The following is a 20,888-nucleotide window of genomic DNA, read 5'->3' on the forward strand; positions in this document are numbered from 1 at the left end:
GAACCATTTTTCTATTTAACTACCAAAGACAGGTTTCTGAATGTGGTTTCTCCTCCCTAATCTTGACATCTGCAATTCAGATGCAGGTAATCACAGGGGTAAGCTTCCCAGGTGGCTCAGTACTAAAGAATTTGCCCTCTAATGTAGGAGAGGCAGGTTTGATCCCTGGTCAGGATGATCCCCTGGAGGAGGAAATGGAAATCTATTCCAGTATTCTTGCCTGGGAAATCCCAGGGACAGAGAAGCCTGATGGGATATAATCTATGGGGTCACAAAGAGTCAGGTACAACTGAACAACCAAGCACACATCTAAGTAGAGAGGACACACCTGCCGCCCCTGCTGGGCCACTTACGGTCAACAGCAAACATTTTGGGGTGCTTCCTAGGCAGCAAGGCTGGGGCTCCTGTGGGGGCTTTAGCCCCAGGGTCCCAGGTGCTCCCCATTGGAGGAGTACATGCTGCTGCTAAGTCACTTCAGTCGTGTCTGACTCTGTGCGACCCCATAGATGGCAGCCCACCCAGCTCTCCCGTCCCTGGGATTCTCCAGGCAAGAATACTGGAATGGGTTGCCATTTCCTTCTCCTATGCATGAAAGTGAAAAGTGAAAGCGAAGTCGTGTCCGACTCCTAGCGATCCCGTGGACTGCAGCCTACCAGGCTCCTCCATCCATGGCACCTTCCCGGCAAGAGTACTGGAGTGGGTTGCCATTGCCTTCTCCAGGAGGAGTACATATAAGTACCAAAAGGTTCCCCAAGGTCCACATGGCACCACTTGCCAGACACGAGGCTTAGGGCTTGACACAGGTGACTACATTTCAGTCTTATAACCATGCCCGAGGCAACCAGAAGCTCAGAGGAGAAAGGTTAGGCTGAGGGAGAGGGAACTGGACTAAATGTCGCAGAGGCAGATGAAACCCAGGCTATCTGGGTCCTGTGCTGCCCTGGGAGGAAGCGCATCATCCATGGGCAAGGCCAGAGAAGGTTTTATAGTCGGCAACATCTAGCATCATAGCAGCTTTCACAGGCTTGATCCAGTTCTCCAGGAGACCAAAGGGGTAAGACTTTCCAAACAGAGGGACCAGAAGAAGCACAGCTGGCCCGGGGTGAGCTGCAGCCTGCCTGCCAGCTGACCTCAAAGGTTCCTCCAGCTTTTAGAAGAAGCTCTCTGAGACTCGAACTGGTCCTCATCTCAAGAATGAGGGGCAAAACTAGTTGCTCTCTCAGATCTTTCCAGCCCTTCCAGCCTCCCTTAATGCCCAGGCCTGCAGCAGCAGCTCCTAGCTCCTCAGCCCTCTGACCCTCCTCCTCAGGCTAGCCATCTGAAAGGTGGCCAGGAGCCAGGACTCCTTGTTCATCATTCCAAGAAGGGATCCTGAAGAGGCCTGCCAGGTCCCGCCTCTGCCCTCCACTGACCAGCACACAGTGGGTACTCAGGAAAGCCAGGAATTTGAAGTGGGAGGCAGGAGCGTCCCCCAGGTGATTGGCAGTGAGAGTAACTGAGCTCTTCTTGGTTCCTAGTAACCATCAAATGAGTGGGTTTTTGGTTAAAGCCGAGCTGGCTTGTTAGAAGCGACCCCGGTCAAGATCATGGTGGAAGTACAATCCCACTGTTACCCTCAAGAAACTGTTACTTCATGATCAGTAATGAGCTTTACTTTCCCCAAGTTTATGTGATTGTCTTGGAGAGTCCTGTTTCCCTGAAACTGAGAGATCATGGAGTTGCTAAACCAATAGGTTATTATCCCACAATAAGTAATGACCCATCATGGTGCTGGGAATAGTGGGCCTTCTACATAAGTTAGTGAATAAAGAGATGAATGGAGGAAGGAAGGGAGGGAAGGAGGGAGGAACTTTCACATCAGAACTACAAATAGGATCATCCCAAATAATTGCAGTGGTTATTTTTCCATTTTCTTGACATGAGACTCTTTAGCTGCCTAACTGTTTAGCTACAGTGGGGGCCACAGTGAAATAAACGAATAGACTTACGGAATATCTACTGAGAGTGAGAGACTCCCAGAGCTTCTAGTGGCCACTGAGTCCCCTCCACAGTCTTTTAGAAATAAAAATAACTTTATTTTCAAAACATCTCTCAATTCTTTTCCAATAGAAAATCTTTTTTCCAATCTTTTCCTTCTTTTGCAACAAGAAGGAATAGATATCAAGCCAGGTTATTACTGGACAAAGAAGGCCAGTTACTGAGTGTGGGGTCTGTTCACCTAATCCAGACCTTCACCCACCACGTTTCTATTTCACCCCAATACACGTACCCATTTATCTGCAATCTGTCTGCTTTTATGCTCTGCTAAAGAGGCTTTAAACAATCGAGGAGAACCAATGTACCTTTCCATCCGCATTAATCAGACAGAAGGTAGAGGTTGTCTAAGATTAAAAGTGTTTAATATCTAAGTTTTATTATCTTCGTCCCTTTTCTGTATTTTGATCTTAGGACTTCAAGGACAGAAAGGAACAAAAGGAGAATCAGGATTTCCAGGTAGTGTTGGCTTCATTTTAATTTTCCACAATAATGACTGGAAGGACTCTCTGAGGCGGGTTTTGTTGACCCTGAAAACAGGGCTGTAACCGCAGTAACTTTCCACCAGAGCACAGGGGCCTCCAGGGGCCTGTCTTTCAAGCCTCAGGCTCTTCCAATGATAAACCAGGGGAAAGGGTTTAAAGGGGTGGAGTTGCGAGAGAAAACGGTAAAGAAGCCCCAGGAGCTGCCGCATGGCAGTGAATTCAGGCTGCATAGCCGCCGTGGAGCTAAGCAACGTTTCTCTCCAGTTCCCAAGGTGGTTGCCTGGCCTGTGTCTCTTTGCTCCATCTCCCTGTTCACACTGGCCCTCAAGGCACCCCCTTCTCCTGCTACTTCTCACAGGACTATCATTACAGTCCTCGTTAGTCCCCACCCCTACACACAGCATTTCTAGTCTTCTTGCCGGCCCCACCCTAAGGAGCCAAAACGAAACTCCTCAGACGCATTTCCTGAGCAGTCTTTATTACTACTAAGGTGGATTTTCTTTTCCTATTCTAACTTACTAACAGGGAAATTGAGGCCTGGAAATGTTCTAGCAAATTCTCCCAGAATGGCTTCCACATAATGGCCCAATGAGGACCAACAACTTTGGAATCCTGTCGGCTATTTTCACCCTCTTGTCCCCAGCCAGAGTTTACCTGGAAGGTGGCGGGGGCAACACTCTGCCCCTGCCCCAAGGCTGACCATCCAAATAGCCCACTGATAGGGGTGGGGGGACCTTCAGGACAATTCATTCATTAAACACCAAGGCTGTTAGTTTCCCCTGGAAAGCAGAGCAGAACATCTGATGGCAGTGGTCTCTCTTCCCCAGGCCTTGCAGGCATGAAGGGAGAGAAGGGAAGCCCGGGCCTGGGAGGCCTCAAGGGGGCACCTGGACCAAGTGGCCAAAAGGGAGAGCCCGGATCGAGAGGTAAGGTCTCGGCTTCTGACATAAGAGTTCAAAGGACAGGCCTGTTATAAGGGGTTGGGAGTGGTTTTCAGAACCAGAAGGCGAGAGGCTTAGCGGTTCTGCGGAGAAGTCTTGTGCTGGGGTTGCCCTCGGCCCGGAGCTTACAGAGGTGAATAAGGCACAGCTGGGCACTCGGCGCAGCAGGAGACAATGTGCTGGACGATGCCCAACCAGGCCCCCAGACCATACAGTCTCAGTGACTGACCTCAGGAGAGACCTCCCCCTCCATGCCTCTTGAATGTCCTTCTCTAATCTAGCTCAAGTCCTTCCTGCTGTAGCTCAGGCCCATTTCTTCTTGCTCAACCATGGAGATCATGGCATATCCAGTCCCCATGATGCCAGGGGGCTGGCAAAGATGGAGGAGAGAGTCTGACCCCCACCTCTCCTCCCCACTGCTGGCAAAGGAGAACAGGGGGTTCCTGACTTGGTTTCCTTCAAACTGTGCGGTTTTTCTCCTCATGGCAGGAGCTACTGGGCCACAAGGATCCAAGGGAGAAAAAGGTCAAAAAGGTAATTGCTATTTCTGTTCTGTTTAATGTATGTTATAGAGGCTACTCTGTACTTGAAAGTTGTATGTGTTCTGGGGGACAGGCCTTGGTTCTCAGAGAGATTCCTCATTTTGGGGGAAAGCTAAAAGGCTGTCCCTTGAATAAGCCTGCCCGTGTCACAGAGCCACAGGTAACAGTTTCTCTCTCTCCCTTCTTTTCTCGCTTCTTCCCCATCCCCAATTCCCTCCCTCTCTTCCTCCCTTCTTCCTCCTCCCTTTGTTCCCTCCACCACGCAAGCAAAACATGGCAGGGTGGATTTGCAAGGCCAGCTGCAGAGGCACCTCCCTCTCTGGCCTCACGCCTGCAAGCCTCAGTGCACAGAGGCCGCTGGTAGTGCTGGGCACTCAGCGCCATAACGTGGGATCTTCCTGCTATGATGACAGCCAAGCAGAAGACTTCTTTTCCCTAACTGTAGGACTTCCGAGGCAAAAAGAGAAGGGGGAGGCAGAGGATGAGATGGTTAGGTAGCATCACCAACTCAGTGGACATGAGTTTAAGCAAAGTCTGGGAGACAGTGAAGGACAGGGAAGCCTGGCATACTGCGGTCCATGGGTCGCAAAGAGTCATACACGACTTAGTGACTGAACAACAACAATAGGACTTCCAAAAATTAAAAGGCAGAACCTGCATCTGCCCAAAGCCCTGTGCTGCTCCTTACCTCTCCCACGTGTGTTTTGCCATCCAGGTGACTCCTCGTTAACCGTCCGGATTATCGGCTCTAGGAACCGAGGCCGAGCTGAAGTTTTCTATAATGGTGCATGGGGGACAATCTGTGATGACAACTGGGACAATTCAGATGCCACTGTCTTCTGCCGCATGCTGGGTTACTCCTCTGGAAGTGCTCTCTACAATGTGGGAGCTGGTGAGTGAATCAGTCCTCAACCAGGAGTCTTTTTTTTTTTTTTTTTTTGAGGTGTTGATGTGAGCTTTCTCTCCTGGGTAGGGTGTTGGTACCCTTCAGTTGCAAGTGACTCATCATGGTTGGCTTAAAAGAAAGGGATTGGTTCAAGCAACTGAAAAGTTTCACTACTCAAGGCCCCAGCTTACAACCTTCTGGCTGGCAGCCCCAGGAGAAAGAAGGCTCTCTTCCTCCACAGGGACAGAAGCTGCTGTCCACCCAGCCCTAAAGCCAGAATGCCACGTGTCCGACAGTGTTTGTGAGGGATGCTCTCTGAAGGACAGCTGAGGGGTGGAAGCCAGGAGAACCAAGATGTCGGGCAGGCAAGCACAGTGGTCATCTCAGCTCTCTGGAGCCTAAAGGCCTGGGCAGCCCAAGCTTGATCATCTTCAAGGAGAAGGGAAGAGACAGTGAATCAGAGCAGGGGTTTCCTAAAATCTGTTTTGGAAAGATGTCCTGGAGTGCTGGAGACTCAACTATGTTTTGCAGGAAAAGGTCATTTTCTTTGGCCATAAAAGCAGACGGGTGCTTCCCTGGTGGCTCAGTGGTAAAGAACCTGCCTGCCAATGCAGGAGACATGTGTTCGATCCCTTGGTCAGGAAGGTCCCCTGGAGTAGGGCTTGGCAACCCACTCCAGTATTCTTGCCTGGAAAATTCCATAGACAGAGGAGCCTGATGGGCTACAGTCTATTGGGTTGCAAAAGCAACTTGGCAACTAAACAACTCAACAACCACCAAGAGTTGACCTGGCAAGGACACTAGGCTGGTTTATCCTGCTCCCGCCCCCAAATCTTCTCTGCCCTTACCCCTCCCCCTCCACCCCACCAAAATGCATACCTATTTTTTAATCTGAGTCTAGTTGGATTATAAAACTCCTTAAAAATACACATTTCCTCCCACGGATTAAGCCTATATAGATTGTCACATTGTAGTGTAAATTACTGGAATCAAATAAGCCAGTAATTTCTCTGAGCTCTTGATCTGAAATCGATTATATCAGAAGGAACGGGGTTTGAAGGAGGTAGAATGCTTCGGAACTGAGAATGACCTGGTTACAAAGGCATTTAAGGAAGAGACAAACCCTGAGAGATCCTCAGGAGATTTCAAATCATGCTTGGATTACATATTAAATACTTGGATGAGACCTCTATCAAAGGGTAGAAAGCAGAACAGAGGCAGAGTCATCATAAGAGAGCAGAACAGTCGTCCGCACCGTGGGCCTGGGCAGTTGCAGGAGAAATGATCAGTCTAGCTCCCTGTGGAAGACCCCGAGGACAGACGGACCACACAGCTTGAACCCTAATCCCACACTCCTCTCTCTCCTTGCTGTCTCTGTGTCCAGGCTCTGGAAACATCTGGCTGGATGATGTTGCATGTTCAGGGTCAGAATGGACCCTGTGGGACTGCAACAAGAGCAGCTGGGGCTCTCACAACTGCAACCACAATGAGGATGCGGGCGTGAACTGCAGCTGACCCCACAGTCCACTCACCACTCTGCCCCCAAGGTGTCCACAGCCAAGACACTCAGCCCACGAAGGGAGGTGGTGCTCTCTGAGGGGTTCCCAGGGGTGGCTGACAGCCTCTGAAGTGGGTTCAATAAAGCTAATAAAGCTCAAAGCGCTACTTGGCACTGACTGGCTGTGGCTGAAATGACTAGCTCATCCCTCCTATCCCTCAGGGATGCATCCACTCAATGCATACAGCCTTTCATTGAGTCCTCATGCTCCTCGCACTCCCACCCAGTGCACAGGGACAGTGGAATCTTAGCTCAGAACTGGGGCACATGGGGGCTGAAATTCCATGGTGAAACTGGGGCTCACCTGTTGTCAGAATTAGTCATGACCAGCCCTTCAGTCAATCAGATGTAGCCTCTTTGCTCAGCAGTGGATGGTCCCCCCAGCACTGGAGCTACTCGCCAGCAAATGAAAAGACCTCATGTAGTTGACACCAGGATGCATGGAAAATAGGAACTGTACCTTTAAGCATAGGGGCATGAAAATTTGTTCTCATTAGGATGTGGGCTCCATAAATGCAGGAACTTTCCTCCATTTTATTCACCCACGGGAGACATGGATTTGATCCCTGGTTGGGAAGATCCGGCTGGAGGAGGGCATGGTAACCCACTCCAGTATTCTTGCCTGAAGAATTCCATGGACAGAGGAGTCTGGTGGGCTATAGTCCATGGAGTCGCAAAGAGTCGGACAGGACTGATGCGACTCAGCACACCTGCATGCACTTGTAAGTGGTAGAGCCCAGGAGGAGCAGTGGAAGGACTGGGAGACGGAGCGGACATCCCAGGGCTTCCTCCCTCAAGAGCTCAACCAGCCACCCAGGACCCAGTCTGCACTTTCAGAGGCTGCACCTGCTCAGAAATCAGCACCAGGGTCAGAGCTGCAGGGGGATGGGAGAGCTCTCTGGACCTGGGCACGGAGAGGGGGATGGGGCCAGGATTTGAAAGCTGGTTGTTTTAATTTGGCAGAAACCTCTATAATGATGCAGGTTTCCTTGACACTTCAGAATGGAAGAATGGAAGGTCAGGGAGGAAGGAGGCCCTGTCAGGGTTCTAAGATGTAATGCTTTACAAATGTAACTTGTCTGTCTTATCAACATCCTTATCTCTCAAAGCTTATTGCCCATTCCTTCTATCCTAACAAGTCCCCCACCTACCCACCCACAAGGAAAGTCAAGAGCAGGTCCAACCTGAAACAGAGAGGAGGGGTCATCTCTCCCATCTGAATCTCAAAGTGACTTCCTGAACCTCTTTAGAAACAGAAGAACCATGAAAGCAGAGTGGAAAGCAGAAACAGTTTTCTAGTTTTTTCCATTTAACTTATCAAAAGCCAAGCCTGGCTGACTTGGTCACAGTGTTTTAAGTCCAGGTGGTCTGAGCAGAGCAAGCAGGAAGGAAGGGTATTATGAAAGCCCCCTGCCCTTCCCTGGGGAAGGCGGGAAAGATGAGGAGACAGAAATAGAGGAGGGTTCTCCCTGCAGCATCAGGCCCAACTCTCCCATTTTCATCTCCTTTCCCACGATCTGCCTCCTCCAAGAGTGATGGACTGTGGGACTGGTTCCTACCTGGGGGACCCCTTGCATCACCCTTAGGGATGTGTGAGCATACATGCGCTCTTCTCTCTCTCTCTCTCTCTCTCTCACACACACACACACAATCTTTCCACAGGAACAAATAATAGTTTATAGGCAGAACTGAAAAAATCCTTACAGAGAATGGACCAACCTCCCCCGACCCCTCCCCTCCTCCAGCAAGAAAGCTGAAAGACATGGTTCAACACACCCAAAATTTCCCTCCCATGGCTTTGGTTTTCATCTCTTAGGTGTTGACCCCCCAATCTATACTTCCAGTGAAGACCTCTCTCCTGAGCTCTGGCTACATATATGTCAGCTGCCTCCACGCTAGCACCTCAAAGTTCGGCAGCTAAAACCTGCTCCCTCCATCCAGTGTTCAAGACAGAAACTGGGTGTCAGATGTCACGCCTCCACCAGGCACCAAGTATTTTACCTCCCAAAAGTCTCTCCAGTCCACTCAGGTCTCTCCATCGCTACTACCTTCACGGTCCAGGCCACTGCCCCGTGGCCTGGAGGCTTGGCGCTTCTAATCAGTCTCTTTCCTCCACCATGCTCCACCAACCACCTATCCGTTCTGCAGGCAGCGGCCCGACAGATCTTTAGAAATCATACAGCTCACTATGCCGCTCCATGCTTACATCTTTCAGTGGCTCCCCATTCCCTTAGGCAGTGGGGCAAACTCACCATCGTGACTTACAAGGCTGTGCCCCTGACAACCTCACAAAGTCTTCCTGCAGCCTTGATGTTTCATTTCCCCTCTGTTACATCCAGCCCTTTGTTCATTCAGTTTCTCTTACATAATGTCTCTTACACAACAAACTGGTGATAAATATTTTCTGACTGGCTCGCTGAAGGAATGCTAAACAGAGTACTTAGCTTTTCAACATTGGTATTGCTTCACAGTCTTTCCTCTGGCAAGAGACGTATCCTTGTTGTGCAGTGGTTCCTCAATAGGAAGATTTTCTCCAAAGGCAAATCTAGTCACTAGGCCTTTCACACTTTAGGAGATTAGCTTTTGAAACAAAATGGGGTCCAAGTTTTGCAAGGTGAATTGTAAATTTTAAGAGATCCTATCTTCCCACTCACTGTCTCAGCATCGCCACAAACAGGCTGTGAGCTCCAGCCCAGGTAATCAGGTGCACCGGTGTGATAAGCTGAGACCCTGCCACAAATTCCCCTTCCTCCCCCTACCCACAGTGACTGTGACCTAGTGATATTCAAATGCACCAATGAAATCCCCTCACACTGTTTGCTTGTGTACCCCATGCTGACCCCCCAGTGAAGACCCTTGTCCATGAGTCTTCACCCTCTCCTGGCTCCCCGGCTAAGTGGCTGACCCACTCCCTGGGGCCCCTCTCAACCTGTAGGGACTCTGTCTTGGTGAGTGTAATCCCTACAACTCTTCTGGGTCCCCTCTTGAGGCCACACCTGACCAACTATCCCATCGAAGAACACAGCACACCACAGCAGCACGATACAAGGGACACCATTCCCACCTAACAAGTATGCAAACTGAGTCTCTGCGAGGTTTGGCACTGCGGTATGTTGGCTCCAGTTCACCATCTTTCTATTGATAGCCTTTGCAACGTGACTGCTGCTCTTCTCAACAGGAAGCAGGGCTTTCACTATCTCTCTCGGAATTCCCACCATGATATGAAACTAACCCCGGCTAAACTTAATGGAGGAGGCATGTGAAGGAGTGTGAAGTGTGTGAAGCATGACCCAATTGCCCCCGCTGAGGTCATCATCCGTGAGTCAGCGTACAGTTGGCCACAGTCACGTTAGTGAGCCCAGCTGAGACTGGTCAAGCCTGGCCCACATCAGAAGACTAACCCATAAATCCGTAAGTAATCACAGATGGTTGTGGTTGAAAGCCACTAGGTTTAGGGGTGGTTTGTTATATAGCAATAATGGCCTAAGAGAACTACATGCAGCTAATAAGAAGTAGAGGGGGATTCACACAGCAGGAGAGTTGCTGCCTGCACGTCTGCCAAGTGGGTTCTCTGATTAGCTCTCCGGCTGAGCTAAGCTGAGGAAACCCCTTTGGAACCACAGTGACCACAGAACTTGGCCGCAGCATGTGGCATGCTGGTGCTGTGGCTGACTGGTGGCTAGTTGTGGGGCTGAAGAGGAACTGGGTAAAATTAGCAGGACAGCATTCTCAACCGTTGGAGAGCAGGCTAGGGGCCTGGGGCCGCCAAATGTTGGGCATGACCTCTGTGTGACACTGCCGTCCACTTGAAAACACTCTCTTCCCTCCTGCTTCCCCTTCCTGGGGATGCTGGACCCTGGCTGAGGCCAGCAGCACAGACACCAGCATTAAGCATACTGGCTGGGCGTGACAGATGGCAGGGCCCTTGAAGGACCCTCTGTGTGCAAGACCCCCATGACTGGCCTGGCAAGGCAGGCACAGAGAGTTTCCCAGCATCTAGCTCTAGAAATGCAACTCAGGACTGAGGTTCTGGAGTCAAATATCCTGGGTTAGAATCCAATGTTGCCATTTAACAGGCCTTCACCTGCACAATTAAATTATTGCAACTCTCTGGGTCCCAGTTTCCTCATCTATAAAATAAAAACTAGTAACAGCTTCCCCCTCTTAGATTTTTTGTGAGGATTCACTGAAATGATGAGTTAAGGTCAAGGTCAAGATGATGGAATAGGAGGACCTGGGGTTCACCTCTCCCCACAAGTATATCAAGAGTACATCTACAAGTTGAAAAGTTCACACAGAGCACCTGCTGATCTCTAGCAAAGGACCCTAGACACCCTAAAGGACAAGAAAAGATCCCAGCATGACCAGGTAGGATGAAGGAGAAAAGGGGAAGAAAAAGGAAAGAGGGAACAGGATGGGGCCCACATCCCTTGGGAGCAGGGAGCTGAAGGAGAGGAGAGGTTATTGCATCTGGGGCGGTGCCCTTTCTAGCAGCAAAGTACACTGAAATAGAGGGAGCCTGGTCATAGCCTGGGAGCCCCAGCTTGAGATGGCTGTCTGCCAATGCAGGCAGGGGCCGGGTGCTGAAGTGTGGGGTTAGGAGAGCAGACCTGGGCAGAAGACTGCTGTTGGCTGCATGGAGACAGCTTGAGGAGACAATAGTGAGGAGCTCCACATCCCAGAAAGCTCCTGGAGGAAACGTGGTCTGCCTCAGAAGCAAGGTGCCATTGTTGAGTGGCGCACAAGTGGAGGGGTCGCCATCAAGAGTCCTTGACAGGGAGACTCTCCTCACCACACCAGACTCTCCCCTCCCCACCTCCACAGGCACTAGAGGGGAATCCCATCAAAGTGAACCCATGCACCCCATACATGGCTGCCTTATCTCTCTCTCATCTGAGTGAGCCTGCACCCCAGTCTGTAGCAGCCTGTTGCCCCTCCCGCCTAAGCAAGCAAGAGCACCCCAGTCAGCCACTGCCTTTCCTCCTCTTGCCTGGGCAAGGGACAGGCACCTAAGGGTCACCCACATGCGGAGGTGGGCCCAAAACCAAAACTGAGCCCAGGGGCTGTGCAGCTAAGTAACAAGAACTGATATCTTTCCAAGAAACTGCACAGGTCATGGATTAAACTCCAGCAATCAGCTTGGTAAACCCAGCATCTGCAGACTGTATGAATGGACATAAGTGCCCCCATAACAGACTGGTCTAGCTTTAGCAGCTGTGGACTTTGGGGACAAGTACATGTGGGTGTTGGGCCAGGTCAAAGTTTGAGTTGTCTGCAAAGTGCCCACAGCAGATACAGAGATCTACCTAGAGGTCTTGGAGGGCTTCCTGGGAAGAAAGGGGTGGTCTGTGGCTCACCATGGGGACAATGACACTGATAGCAGAGGCCTCAGGGAATCTTTCCAAACAACCAGCAAGACAGCAACACAGCCCCACTTCTCAGCAGTAAAATCATACTAAACTCACAGACACCCCAAAACACACTCTCCAATGCAGCCCCACCCATCAGAAACAAGACACAGCTTCACCCGCCGGAGGGTAGACACAAGTCCCTCCCACCAGGAACCAACAGGAGCCCCTGAATCAAGCTGACCCACCAGGGAGCAGACACCAGAAGCAAGAGGAACTACAATCCCACAGCCCATGGAAAGGAGACCGCAAACAGTACGTTAGATAAAATGAGACAGCAGAGGAAATATGTTGCAGACACAGGAGTAAGGTAAAACCCTACAAGACCAAATAAATGAAGAAGATATAGAAAATAGATATACCTGAAAAATAATTCAGAGTAATGATAGTAAAGATGGTCCAAGGTCTCAGAAAAAGAATGGAGACATGGATCAGGAAGATGCAAGAAATGTTAAACAAGAAACTAGAAGAACTAAAGAATAAATGAACAGTGGTGAGCAATACAATAACTGAAATGAAAAATACACTGGAAGGAATTGATAGCAGAATAACTGAGGGAGGAGAACAAATTAGTGAGCTGGAAGATAGAACGGTGGAAATGATTGCCACAGCAAAGGGGAAAAAAAAATGAAAAAAAGTCATGACAGTCTCAGAGACCTCTGCAACAACATTAAATGCACCAACATTTGAATTATGAGTCTCAGAAGAAGAGGAAGAGAAGGATCTGAGAGAATATTTGAAGAGGATATGCTCAAAAACTTCCCTAATGTGGGGAAGGAAATAGTCACCCAAGTCCAGGGAGCACAGAGAGTCCCATATAGGATAAACCTAAGGAGAAACATGCCAAGACACACATTAATCAAATTAACAGGAATTAAATACAAAGAAAAATATTAAAAGCAACAAGGAAAAGCAGCAAATAACATACAAGGGAATCCCCATAAAGTTATCAGCTAATTTTTCAGCAGAAACTCTGCAGGCCAGAAGGGAGTGGCAAGATATATTTAAAGTATTAAAAGAGAAAAACCTACAACCAAGATTACTCCACCCAGCAAGGATCTCATTCAGATTCAACAGAGAAAGCAAAAGCTTTGCAGACTAAGAAAAACGAAGAGAATTCAACACCACCCAACCAGCTTTAGAACAATTGCTAAAGAAACTTCTCTAGGTGAGAAACACAAGAGAAAAAAAAGACGTACAAAAACAAACCCAAAACAATTAAGAAAATGGCAATAGAAACAGATTGACATCTTTGGGGAAATTCTCTGGTGGTTCAGTGGCTGAGACTCCATGCTCCCAAAGCAAGGGGCCTGTATTTGATTCTGGTCAGGGAACTAAATCCCACAGGCCTCAGCTTAAGACCTGGCACAGCAAAATAAATAAATAAAAATATTAAAAAATAATAATCACCTTAAATGTAAATGAATTGAATGCTCAAAAAAAAAAAAAAAGGTATGGATGTTGCTGAATGGATGCAGAAACAAACCCACATATGCACTGTCTACAGGAGACCCACTTCAGACCTAAGGACACATATAGACTGAAAGTGAGGGGACAGAAAAAGACATTCCATGCAAATGGAAATCAAAAGAAAGCTGGAGTAGCAATATTCATATCAGATAAAACAGACTTTAAAATAAAGACCATTATAAGAAATAAAGAAGGACACTACATAATGATCAAGGGATCAATCCAAGAGGACATAACAATCAGAAATATATATGCGCACAGTATATAATATATAGGCACCTCAACATATAAGGCAAATGCTAACAGGTGTAAAAGGAGAAAGCAATAGTAACATAATAACAGTAGAGGATTTTAACACCCCACTTAAACCAATGGATAGATCATCCAGACAGAAAATTAGTAAGAAAACACAGTCCATAAATTAGACCAAATAGGCTTAATTGATATTTATAGGACATTCCATCCAAAAACAACAGAATGCACTTTCTTCTCAAATAAAAATGAAACATTCTCCAGAACAGATCACATTTTGGGTCACAAATCAATCCTTGGTAAATTTAAGAAAATTGAAATAATATCAAACATCTTTTTTGACCATAGCACTATGAGATTAGCAATCAATTACAGGGGGAAAAAAAACTGTTAAAAATAATGGAGGATAAACAGTATGTTAGTGAGTAATCAGTGGATCACTGCAGGAATCAAAGAGGAAATAAAAAACGGCAAATGAGACAAATGGCAATGAAAATACAACTACCTATGGGACACACCAAAAACTATTCTAAGAAGGAAATTTATAACAATAAAATCTTACCTCAAGAAACAAGAAAAATCACAAATAAACAACATAAAACAACTAGAGAAAGAAGAACAAACAAAACCCAAAGTTAATAGGAGGAAAAAAATCATAAAGGTCAGAGGAGAAATAAATGAAATAGAGACAAATAAAACAATAGCAAAGATCAATGAAACTAAAAGCTCGTTCTTTGAGAAGATATACAAAATTGATAAACGTTTAGCCAGACTCATCAGGGAAAAAAAGGAGAGGATTCAAATCAATAAAATTAGAAATGAAAAAGGAGAAGTTACAACAGACACCACAGAAACACAAAGGATCATAAGACATTACTACAAGCAACTATATGCAAATAAGATGGACAATCTAGAAGAAATGAACAAATTCTTAGAAAGGTATAATGCCACAAGACTGAACCAGGAAGATAGAAAACATATCTAATCGAAGTACTAATTGAAGTACTGAAATTGAAACTGATTAAAAATCTTCCAACAAATAAACACCCAAGGTCAGATGGCTTCACAGGCAAATTCTAAGAGTTAACACCTACCCATATGAAGCTCTTCCGAAATACTGCAGAGGAAGAAACACTCCCAACCTCATTCTACAAGGCCACCATCACCTTGATAACAAAACCAGAAAAAGATCTTGCAAAAAATGAAAATTATAGACAAATGTCCCTGTTGAACATGGATGCAAAACTCCTCAACAAAACACTAGCAAATCAAATCTAACAACACACTAAAAGGATCATACACACTGATCAAGTAGGATTTATCCCAGGGATACAAAAATTCTTCAATATATGCAAATCAATCACTGTGATATACTACATTAAATTGAACAGTAAAAACATATGATCATCTCAAATCTGTTGACAAAGTTTTTATCCATTTAGGATAAAACTCTCCAGAAAGTGGGCCTAGAGGGAAACTACCTCAACATAGTAAAGGCCATATGCAGCAAACCTACAGCTAACATCATACTCAATGGTGAAGAGCTGAAAGTGTTTCCTCTGAGATCAGGAGCAAGGCATGGCTGTCTGCTCCCACCACTTCCATTCAACATAGTTTTGGAAGTCTTAGCCGTGGATATCAGAGACAAAAATATATATATATGGAATCCAAATTGGAAAATAAGTAAAACCGTCACTGTTTGCAGATGTCATGATATTATCCATAGAAAATCCTAAAAATGCTACCAGAAAACTACTGGAACTCATCAACGAATTTGGTAAAGTTGCAATATATGAAAATAATACACAGAAATCTCTGGCATCCTTATACACTAACAATGAAAAATCAGAAAGGGAGATTAAGGAAACAATCTCATTTCGCTTCACATTGAAAAGAATAAAATTCATAGGAATAAACCTACCTAAGGTGGTAGAAGACATATACTCAGAAAACTATGAGATACTGATGAAAGAAATCAAAGATGATAGAGATGGAGAGATATACCATGTTCTTGGATTAGATGATCAATATTGTTAAAATGACTATACTACCCAAAGCAATCTCCAGGTTGAATCCAATCCCTATCAAATTACAAGGCATTTTTCACAGAATTAGAACAAAAGAATGTACCCTTTGTACATCAAACATCATTTGATGTACATTTGAAACATCAAATACCCCAAATAGATAAAGCAACCTAAAGAAAGAAGAATGGAGCTAGAGGAATCAGGCACCTTAGCTTCAGACTATACTAGAAAGCTACAGTAATCAAAACAGTATGGTACTCCCCCCTCCCCAAAAAAACCCCCAGAAACATGGATCAATGGAACAGGATAGAATAGAAAATCTAGCAATAAACCCAATCACCTATGGCCACCTAATCTATGACAAAGGAGGTAAGAATATACAGTGGAGAAAAGTATCTTCAGTAAGTGATGCTGGGAAACTGGACAGCCACATGTAAAAGAATCAAAATAGCACACTCCCAAGTGCCACACACAAAAAGAAACTCAAAATGGATTAAAGACCTAAATGTTAAGGGAGATACTACAAAACTCTTAGAGGAAAATACAGACGAAACATCATTGACATAAATTACCATAAGATGTTTTTTGATCCAATGGAAATAAAAACAAATTTTAAAAAAAATGGGACCTAACTAAACTTAAAAGCTTTTGCACAACAAAGGAAACTGTAAACAAAATGAAAACTCTCAGAATAGGGGGAAATATTTGCATATGAAACAACTGACAATGGATTAATCTCCAAAATACATAAGCAGTAAGCAGCTCATGTTCATGCACTCAATATAAAAAAATTAAAAATTAAAAATAAATAGGTGGAAGACCTAAATAGACTTTTCTCCAAAGAAGACACACACATGGCCAACAAACCCATGAAAAGATGCTAAACATTACTAATTATTAGAGAAATGCAAATCAAAACTACAATGAGGTATCACCTCACATCAGTTAGAATGTCCACCATCAAAAAATCTACCAAGAATAAATACTGGGGAGGATGTAGAGAAAAACGACACTTTCTTAAACTATTGGTGAGAATGTAAATTAATACAGCCACTGTGCAGAACAGTACAGAGATTTCATAAGAAAGTAAAAGTAGAGCTATCATATGATTCAGCAAACCCACTCCTATGCAGGTATCAGGAGAAAACCATAATTGAAAAGATGCAAGCACCCCAGTGTTCATTGTAGCAGTATTTACAATATCATGGAAGCAACCTAAATTCCATCAACTGAGGAATGGATAAAGCAACTGTGGTACATATATACAGTGAAATATTATGTCTGCCATAAAAAGGAATGAAATAGTGCCATTTGCAAAGACGTGGATGGACCTAGAGATTGTCATATAGAGTGAAATAACTCATAAAGAGAAAAATCTCATATAATATCACTTATATGTAGAATCTAGAAAAATGGTACAGATAAACTTACGTGCAAAGCAGAAATAGAGTCACAGAAGTAGAGATTTACAGTTACCAAGGTTGGGGGGGGGAGTGGAGTGGGAGGGGAAAGAACTGGGAGATTGGGATCGACATATATACACTACTATGTAAAAACAGATAGCTACTGAGAACCTACTGTATAGCACAGGGAACTCTCCTCAGTGATCTGTGATGACCTAAATGGGAAGGAAATCTTAAAAAGGAGTGAATATAAATATACATGTAACTGGTTCACTTTTTTGTGCAGCAGAAACTGATACAACATTGTTGAGCACCTATACTCCAATAAAAATCAATAAATACAAAATAAAGGTTAGAAAAACCAAAAGAAATGATAAATTAAAAGAAAGCATGTTAACTGTTGCCTGGCATGTGGTAAATGCTCAGTCTGGGTTATTATGACTATTCAGGACCCTTCACAGAAGCTCAGAAAGAAGTATTGACACATATACACTGCCATGTGTAAAATAGGTAGCTAGTGGGAAGCTGCTGTGTAACACAGGGAGCTCAGATCTGTGCTCTGCGAAGACCTTGAGCAGAGGAATGTGGGGGTGAGTGGGAGGGAGGTTCAAGAAGGAGGGGATATTTGTATACATATAGCTGACTTACTTCGTTTAACAGCAGGAACTAACACAACATTGTTAAGCAATTATCCCCCAATTTAAAAATGTAAACATAATTTTTTTTAAAAGGAAAAAAGAAATTATTTAGTGTAAACAAGAAATGGACTCAACAGAGTCCATCAGAGTCTATCCTCCCCCCCAGCTCAGACTTTTCGCCCCAGTGTCCCTGTGTGCCATTGAGTCACTGGTGCACAGGCCCCTGGAAGGACAGGAGGACAGGGCCCAGCAGACACTTTGGCTGTGTGGCTGTGGAGAGAAATAGGGCTGCAGCTGGAGGGAGACAGGTGGGATGCAGGGGCGGACTTTATTTTTTGTAACAAGATAAAGTCCAGTTTATATGCCGATGGGAATGACCTAGTAGGTAGGCTCAATTAATAATTCAAGAGGGAAGGCACGATTTCAGGAGCTAGGTCCTTAGGAGGACTAGAGGGCTCTGAGCAACTGGCAGGGACAGGAATAGTTCTCGGATAGCAGGAAGGAAGGTGGCAATCTGAATAAAGATGCGGAAGCCAGTGGATTTGGTAGATGAGGAATGAGGGAGTTCTCATCCGATTGTTTCTATCTTCTCAGAGGGCAGGAGCCAAAGTCAACAGCTGAGGCGGTCTGGGGAGGAATGAGTGCTGGGCACATGGAGAGAGAAAGATCTGAAGCTGGGGTGGGCAGGGCTGCATGGCCACCTTTGCTGGAAACATTAGAAGTATTGGGGCAACTATCTTGAAGGTTCCCTCTGCCAGGCACATATTCTCAAACTTCAGAACAATCTGCAAGGTAGGATCACTGATAAGGAGCTGTGGGTTCAAGGTCTAACAGTTAGCAAGAGGCAGAGGCCAGATTTGAACCTGGTGTTTCTGATGACAGAGACGAGTGGCCCTCCACACACACACCTGTTGGACATGCACTTGATAAGACTGCATAGTCAGACTCCATCCACCCCGCTGGGTACCACCTTAACCTGGTATTCACCTGGTCAAGTCCTGTTTCCTGCAGGAATGGCAAATTTGGGGGCTCTGGTACATGAATGAATGTGGTTTCATGTCCTGCCAGGGGAGTTTGGGGTGTTTTTAATGGGGGCCCCTCTGTGGTTAATTTTGCACTGAACCTCTCTTTCCCTTCCACTTGTCACAACCGTGTTCCCAACCTTACCTTTCTACACTTGCCTTTGCCCCTCTAATCTGGCATTTACCTGTGCCTCTCCATGTGAGGTGCTATGCAGGGAGCCACTGATACAAAGATTAAAAACCTAGTTCGTGACCTCTGAGGTCAGGGTTCAGGGGGGAAACCACAAGTGAGCACGTCAGCACAGAGTGATGGGCTGGTCTGGCCCACGAATGTGGGGGCCAGAGGTGTCTCCGCTCTGAACTCCCCTCTTCCAGGCCCAGGACCAGTGGGATTCCTTCCCTACCACTTGCCCAAATCTGTATGATAAAATCTTAAAGAACCAAACAGCTGTATGGTAACTCCTCACTAAATGCACTCAAAATCATTGTTGTTGTTTAATCGCTAAGTCACGTCTAACTCTTTGCGATCCTATGGGTTGTAGCCTTCCAGCCTCCTCTATGGATTTCTCAAGCAACAGTACTGAAATGGGTTGCCAATTCTTCTCCAGGGGATCTTCCCCATCCAGGGATCAAACCTGTGTCTCTTGCATCTCCTGTATTGGCAGGCAGATTCTTTACCAGTGATCTACCTGGGAAGCCCTACTCAAAATCATACAAACCATCAAAAGAAATTTGCATGCTTGTTAAAATGCATGTTAGAACGACATTTTTCTGGATTTTCTGATCGGAGTCCTGTGATAAGCATATGGGAGCTCTGCTATGGCCCTCTGCCCCTTTTGGTGGGGACTGGGAAGAATACTGTATGGAACACAGACGGTGCTTCGTACCACAGGCTTGGGGGATTCCAAGAACTCGGTAAACACTGGGCAATGACTGACCTTTGCAGACGGTGGCAGGGTTGCGACCAGGAGACAGTCTGTGGAAGTCTGGGGAAGTCTCCTACCCCACAAACACAACCTGGCTGCCTCCCACTCGGCATGATCAACTGGACCCTGTTTTCCGCTCAGAGTAAGGCCTGCAGACCTGTCGCTGAGGAGGCCGCCTTCCCGCTGCGGGCACGAGGGGGCGCTGCAGGCCGTGCTCAGCCCGCCAGGCTCCGACCTCAGTCTCTGCCCGGCTCCGCCAGGGACGGAACTAGAGAGGCTGCTGCTGCTGCTAAGTTGCTTCAGTCGTGTCCAATTCTGTGCGACCCCATAGACGGAAGCCCACCAGGCTCCCCTGTCCCTGGGATTCTCCAGACAAGAACACGAGTGGGTTGCCATTTCCTGCTCCAATGCATGAAAGTGAAAAGTGAAAGTGAAGTTGCTCAGTCGTGTCCGACTCTTAGCGACCCCCTGGACTGCAGCCTACCAGGCTCCTCCAGCCATGGGATTTTCCAGGCAAGAGTACTGGAGTGGGTTGCCACTGCGCGGATCCCAGCAAAGGCTCCAGGGCTGGACGCAGCCCACCGCTCAGAAGAAATACACACGCTTCATCTGTGCCCGGTCCGGGCATCCACGAAACTCTCTCCTCCGTTTCTCCTCCTGATGCCCAGTAGTAACCAATCTACTGCTGGCCCTGGACAGAAGCCATTCAAAAGGGACCATTTAGGGGGTCAGCACCTTTATTTTAGGATGTTGCGGAACTCCCATTCATTAAGTACCCACTGTGAACTGGTACTGTGTGAGGTTCTTTATATACATTAGTTCTTCAGAACAATCTCATGATATTTTACAGCTCTCATTCTACTAAGAAGCTCAGAGAGGTTAGATTTTTTTTACCCAGGGGGACCAGCGAGCTGATATGCACCAGGGCTAGAAATCCAAATCCCAAGGTTGACCCAAAGCTCATGTCCTTCCCCATTCTTGCCATTGCTGCTGGTGCCCCACAGCCCAGGGAAAAGAAGCTGGGCAGGAGGAGGGGGCAACCACAGCAGGTCTGATTGAAGAACTTCTGAAAACTTGGAGGAGACTGAGGTAGAATTCCACAATGAAAAGGCATCAAACAGTCAGGGACCTGACTCCCAAGCTCTACTCTATCAGATATTAGCTGGTGACCTCCAGTCAGGTCCTTCGCCTTTGGCACCCATTTCCTTATTTGGACAAGGTGGGATGAGATTAGGTCATTTCCCAAGCTCCCCCACCCCCAACATCTCCAACAGTTTGTGCATGGAGAACTCCCTA

General features: G+C 46.5%; 1 protein-coding gene across 2 annotated transcripts in view; it reads left to right on the forward strand.

Moving 5' to 3' along the window:
• MARCO (macrophage receptor with collagenous structure) overlaps nucleotides 1–6,564 on the forward strand; it is a 37,711-nt gene extending 31,147 nt beyond the window's left edge. For both annotated transcript variants that reach the window (XM_004004749.5, XM_012139905.4), the window contains 5 exons: nucleotides 2,449–2,493; nucleotides 3,347–3,445; nucleotides 3,950–3,994; nucleotides 4,718–4,894; nucleotides 6,273–6,564. In XM_004004749.5, coding sequence (XP_004004798.3) covers nucleotides 2,449–2,493; nucleotides 3,347–3,445; nucleotides 3,950–3,994; nucleotides 4,718–4,894; nucleotides 6,273–6,403 — 497 coding nt within the window. In that variant the 3' untranslated portion in view covers nucleotides 6,404–6,564. The remainder of the gene's footprint in view (nucleotides 1–2,448; nucleotides 2,494–3,346; nucleotides 3,446–3,949; nucleotides 3,995–4,717; nucleotides 4,895–6,272) is intronic.
• Nucleotides 6,565–20,888: the final 14,324 nt, after the last annotated feature.

The sequence above is a fragment of the Ovis aries genome, chromosome 2, assembly GCF_016772045.2.
Source record: "Ovis aries strain OAR_USU_Benz2616 breed Rambouillet chromosome 2, ARS-UI_Ramb_v3.0, whole genome shotgun sequence".
NCBI lineage: Eukaryota > Metazoa > Chordata > Mammalia > Artiodactyla > Bovidae > Ovis > Ovis aries.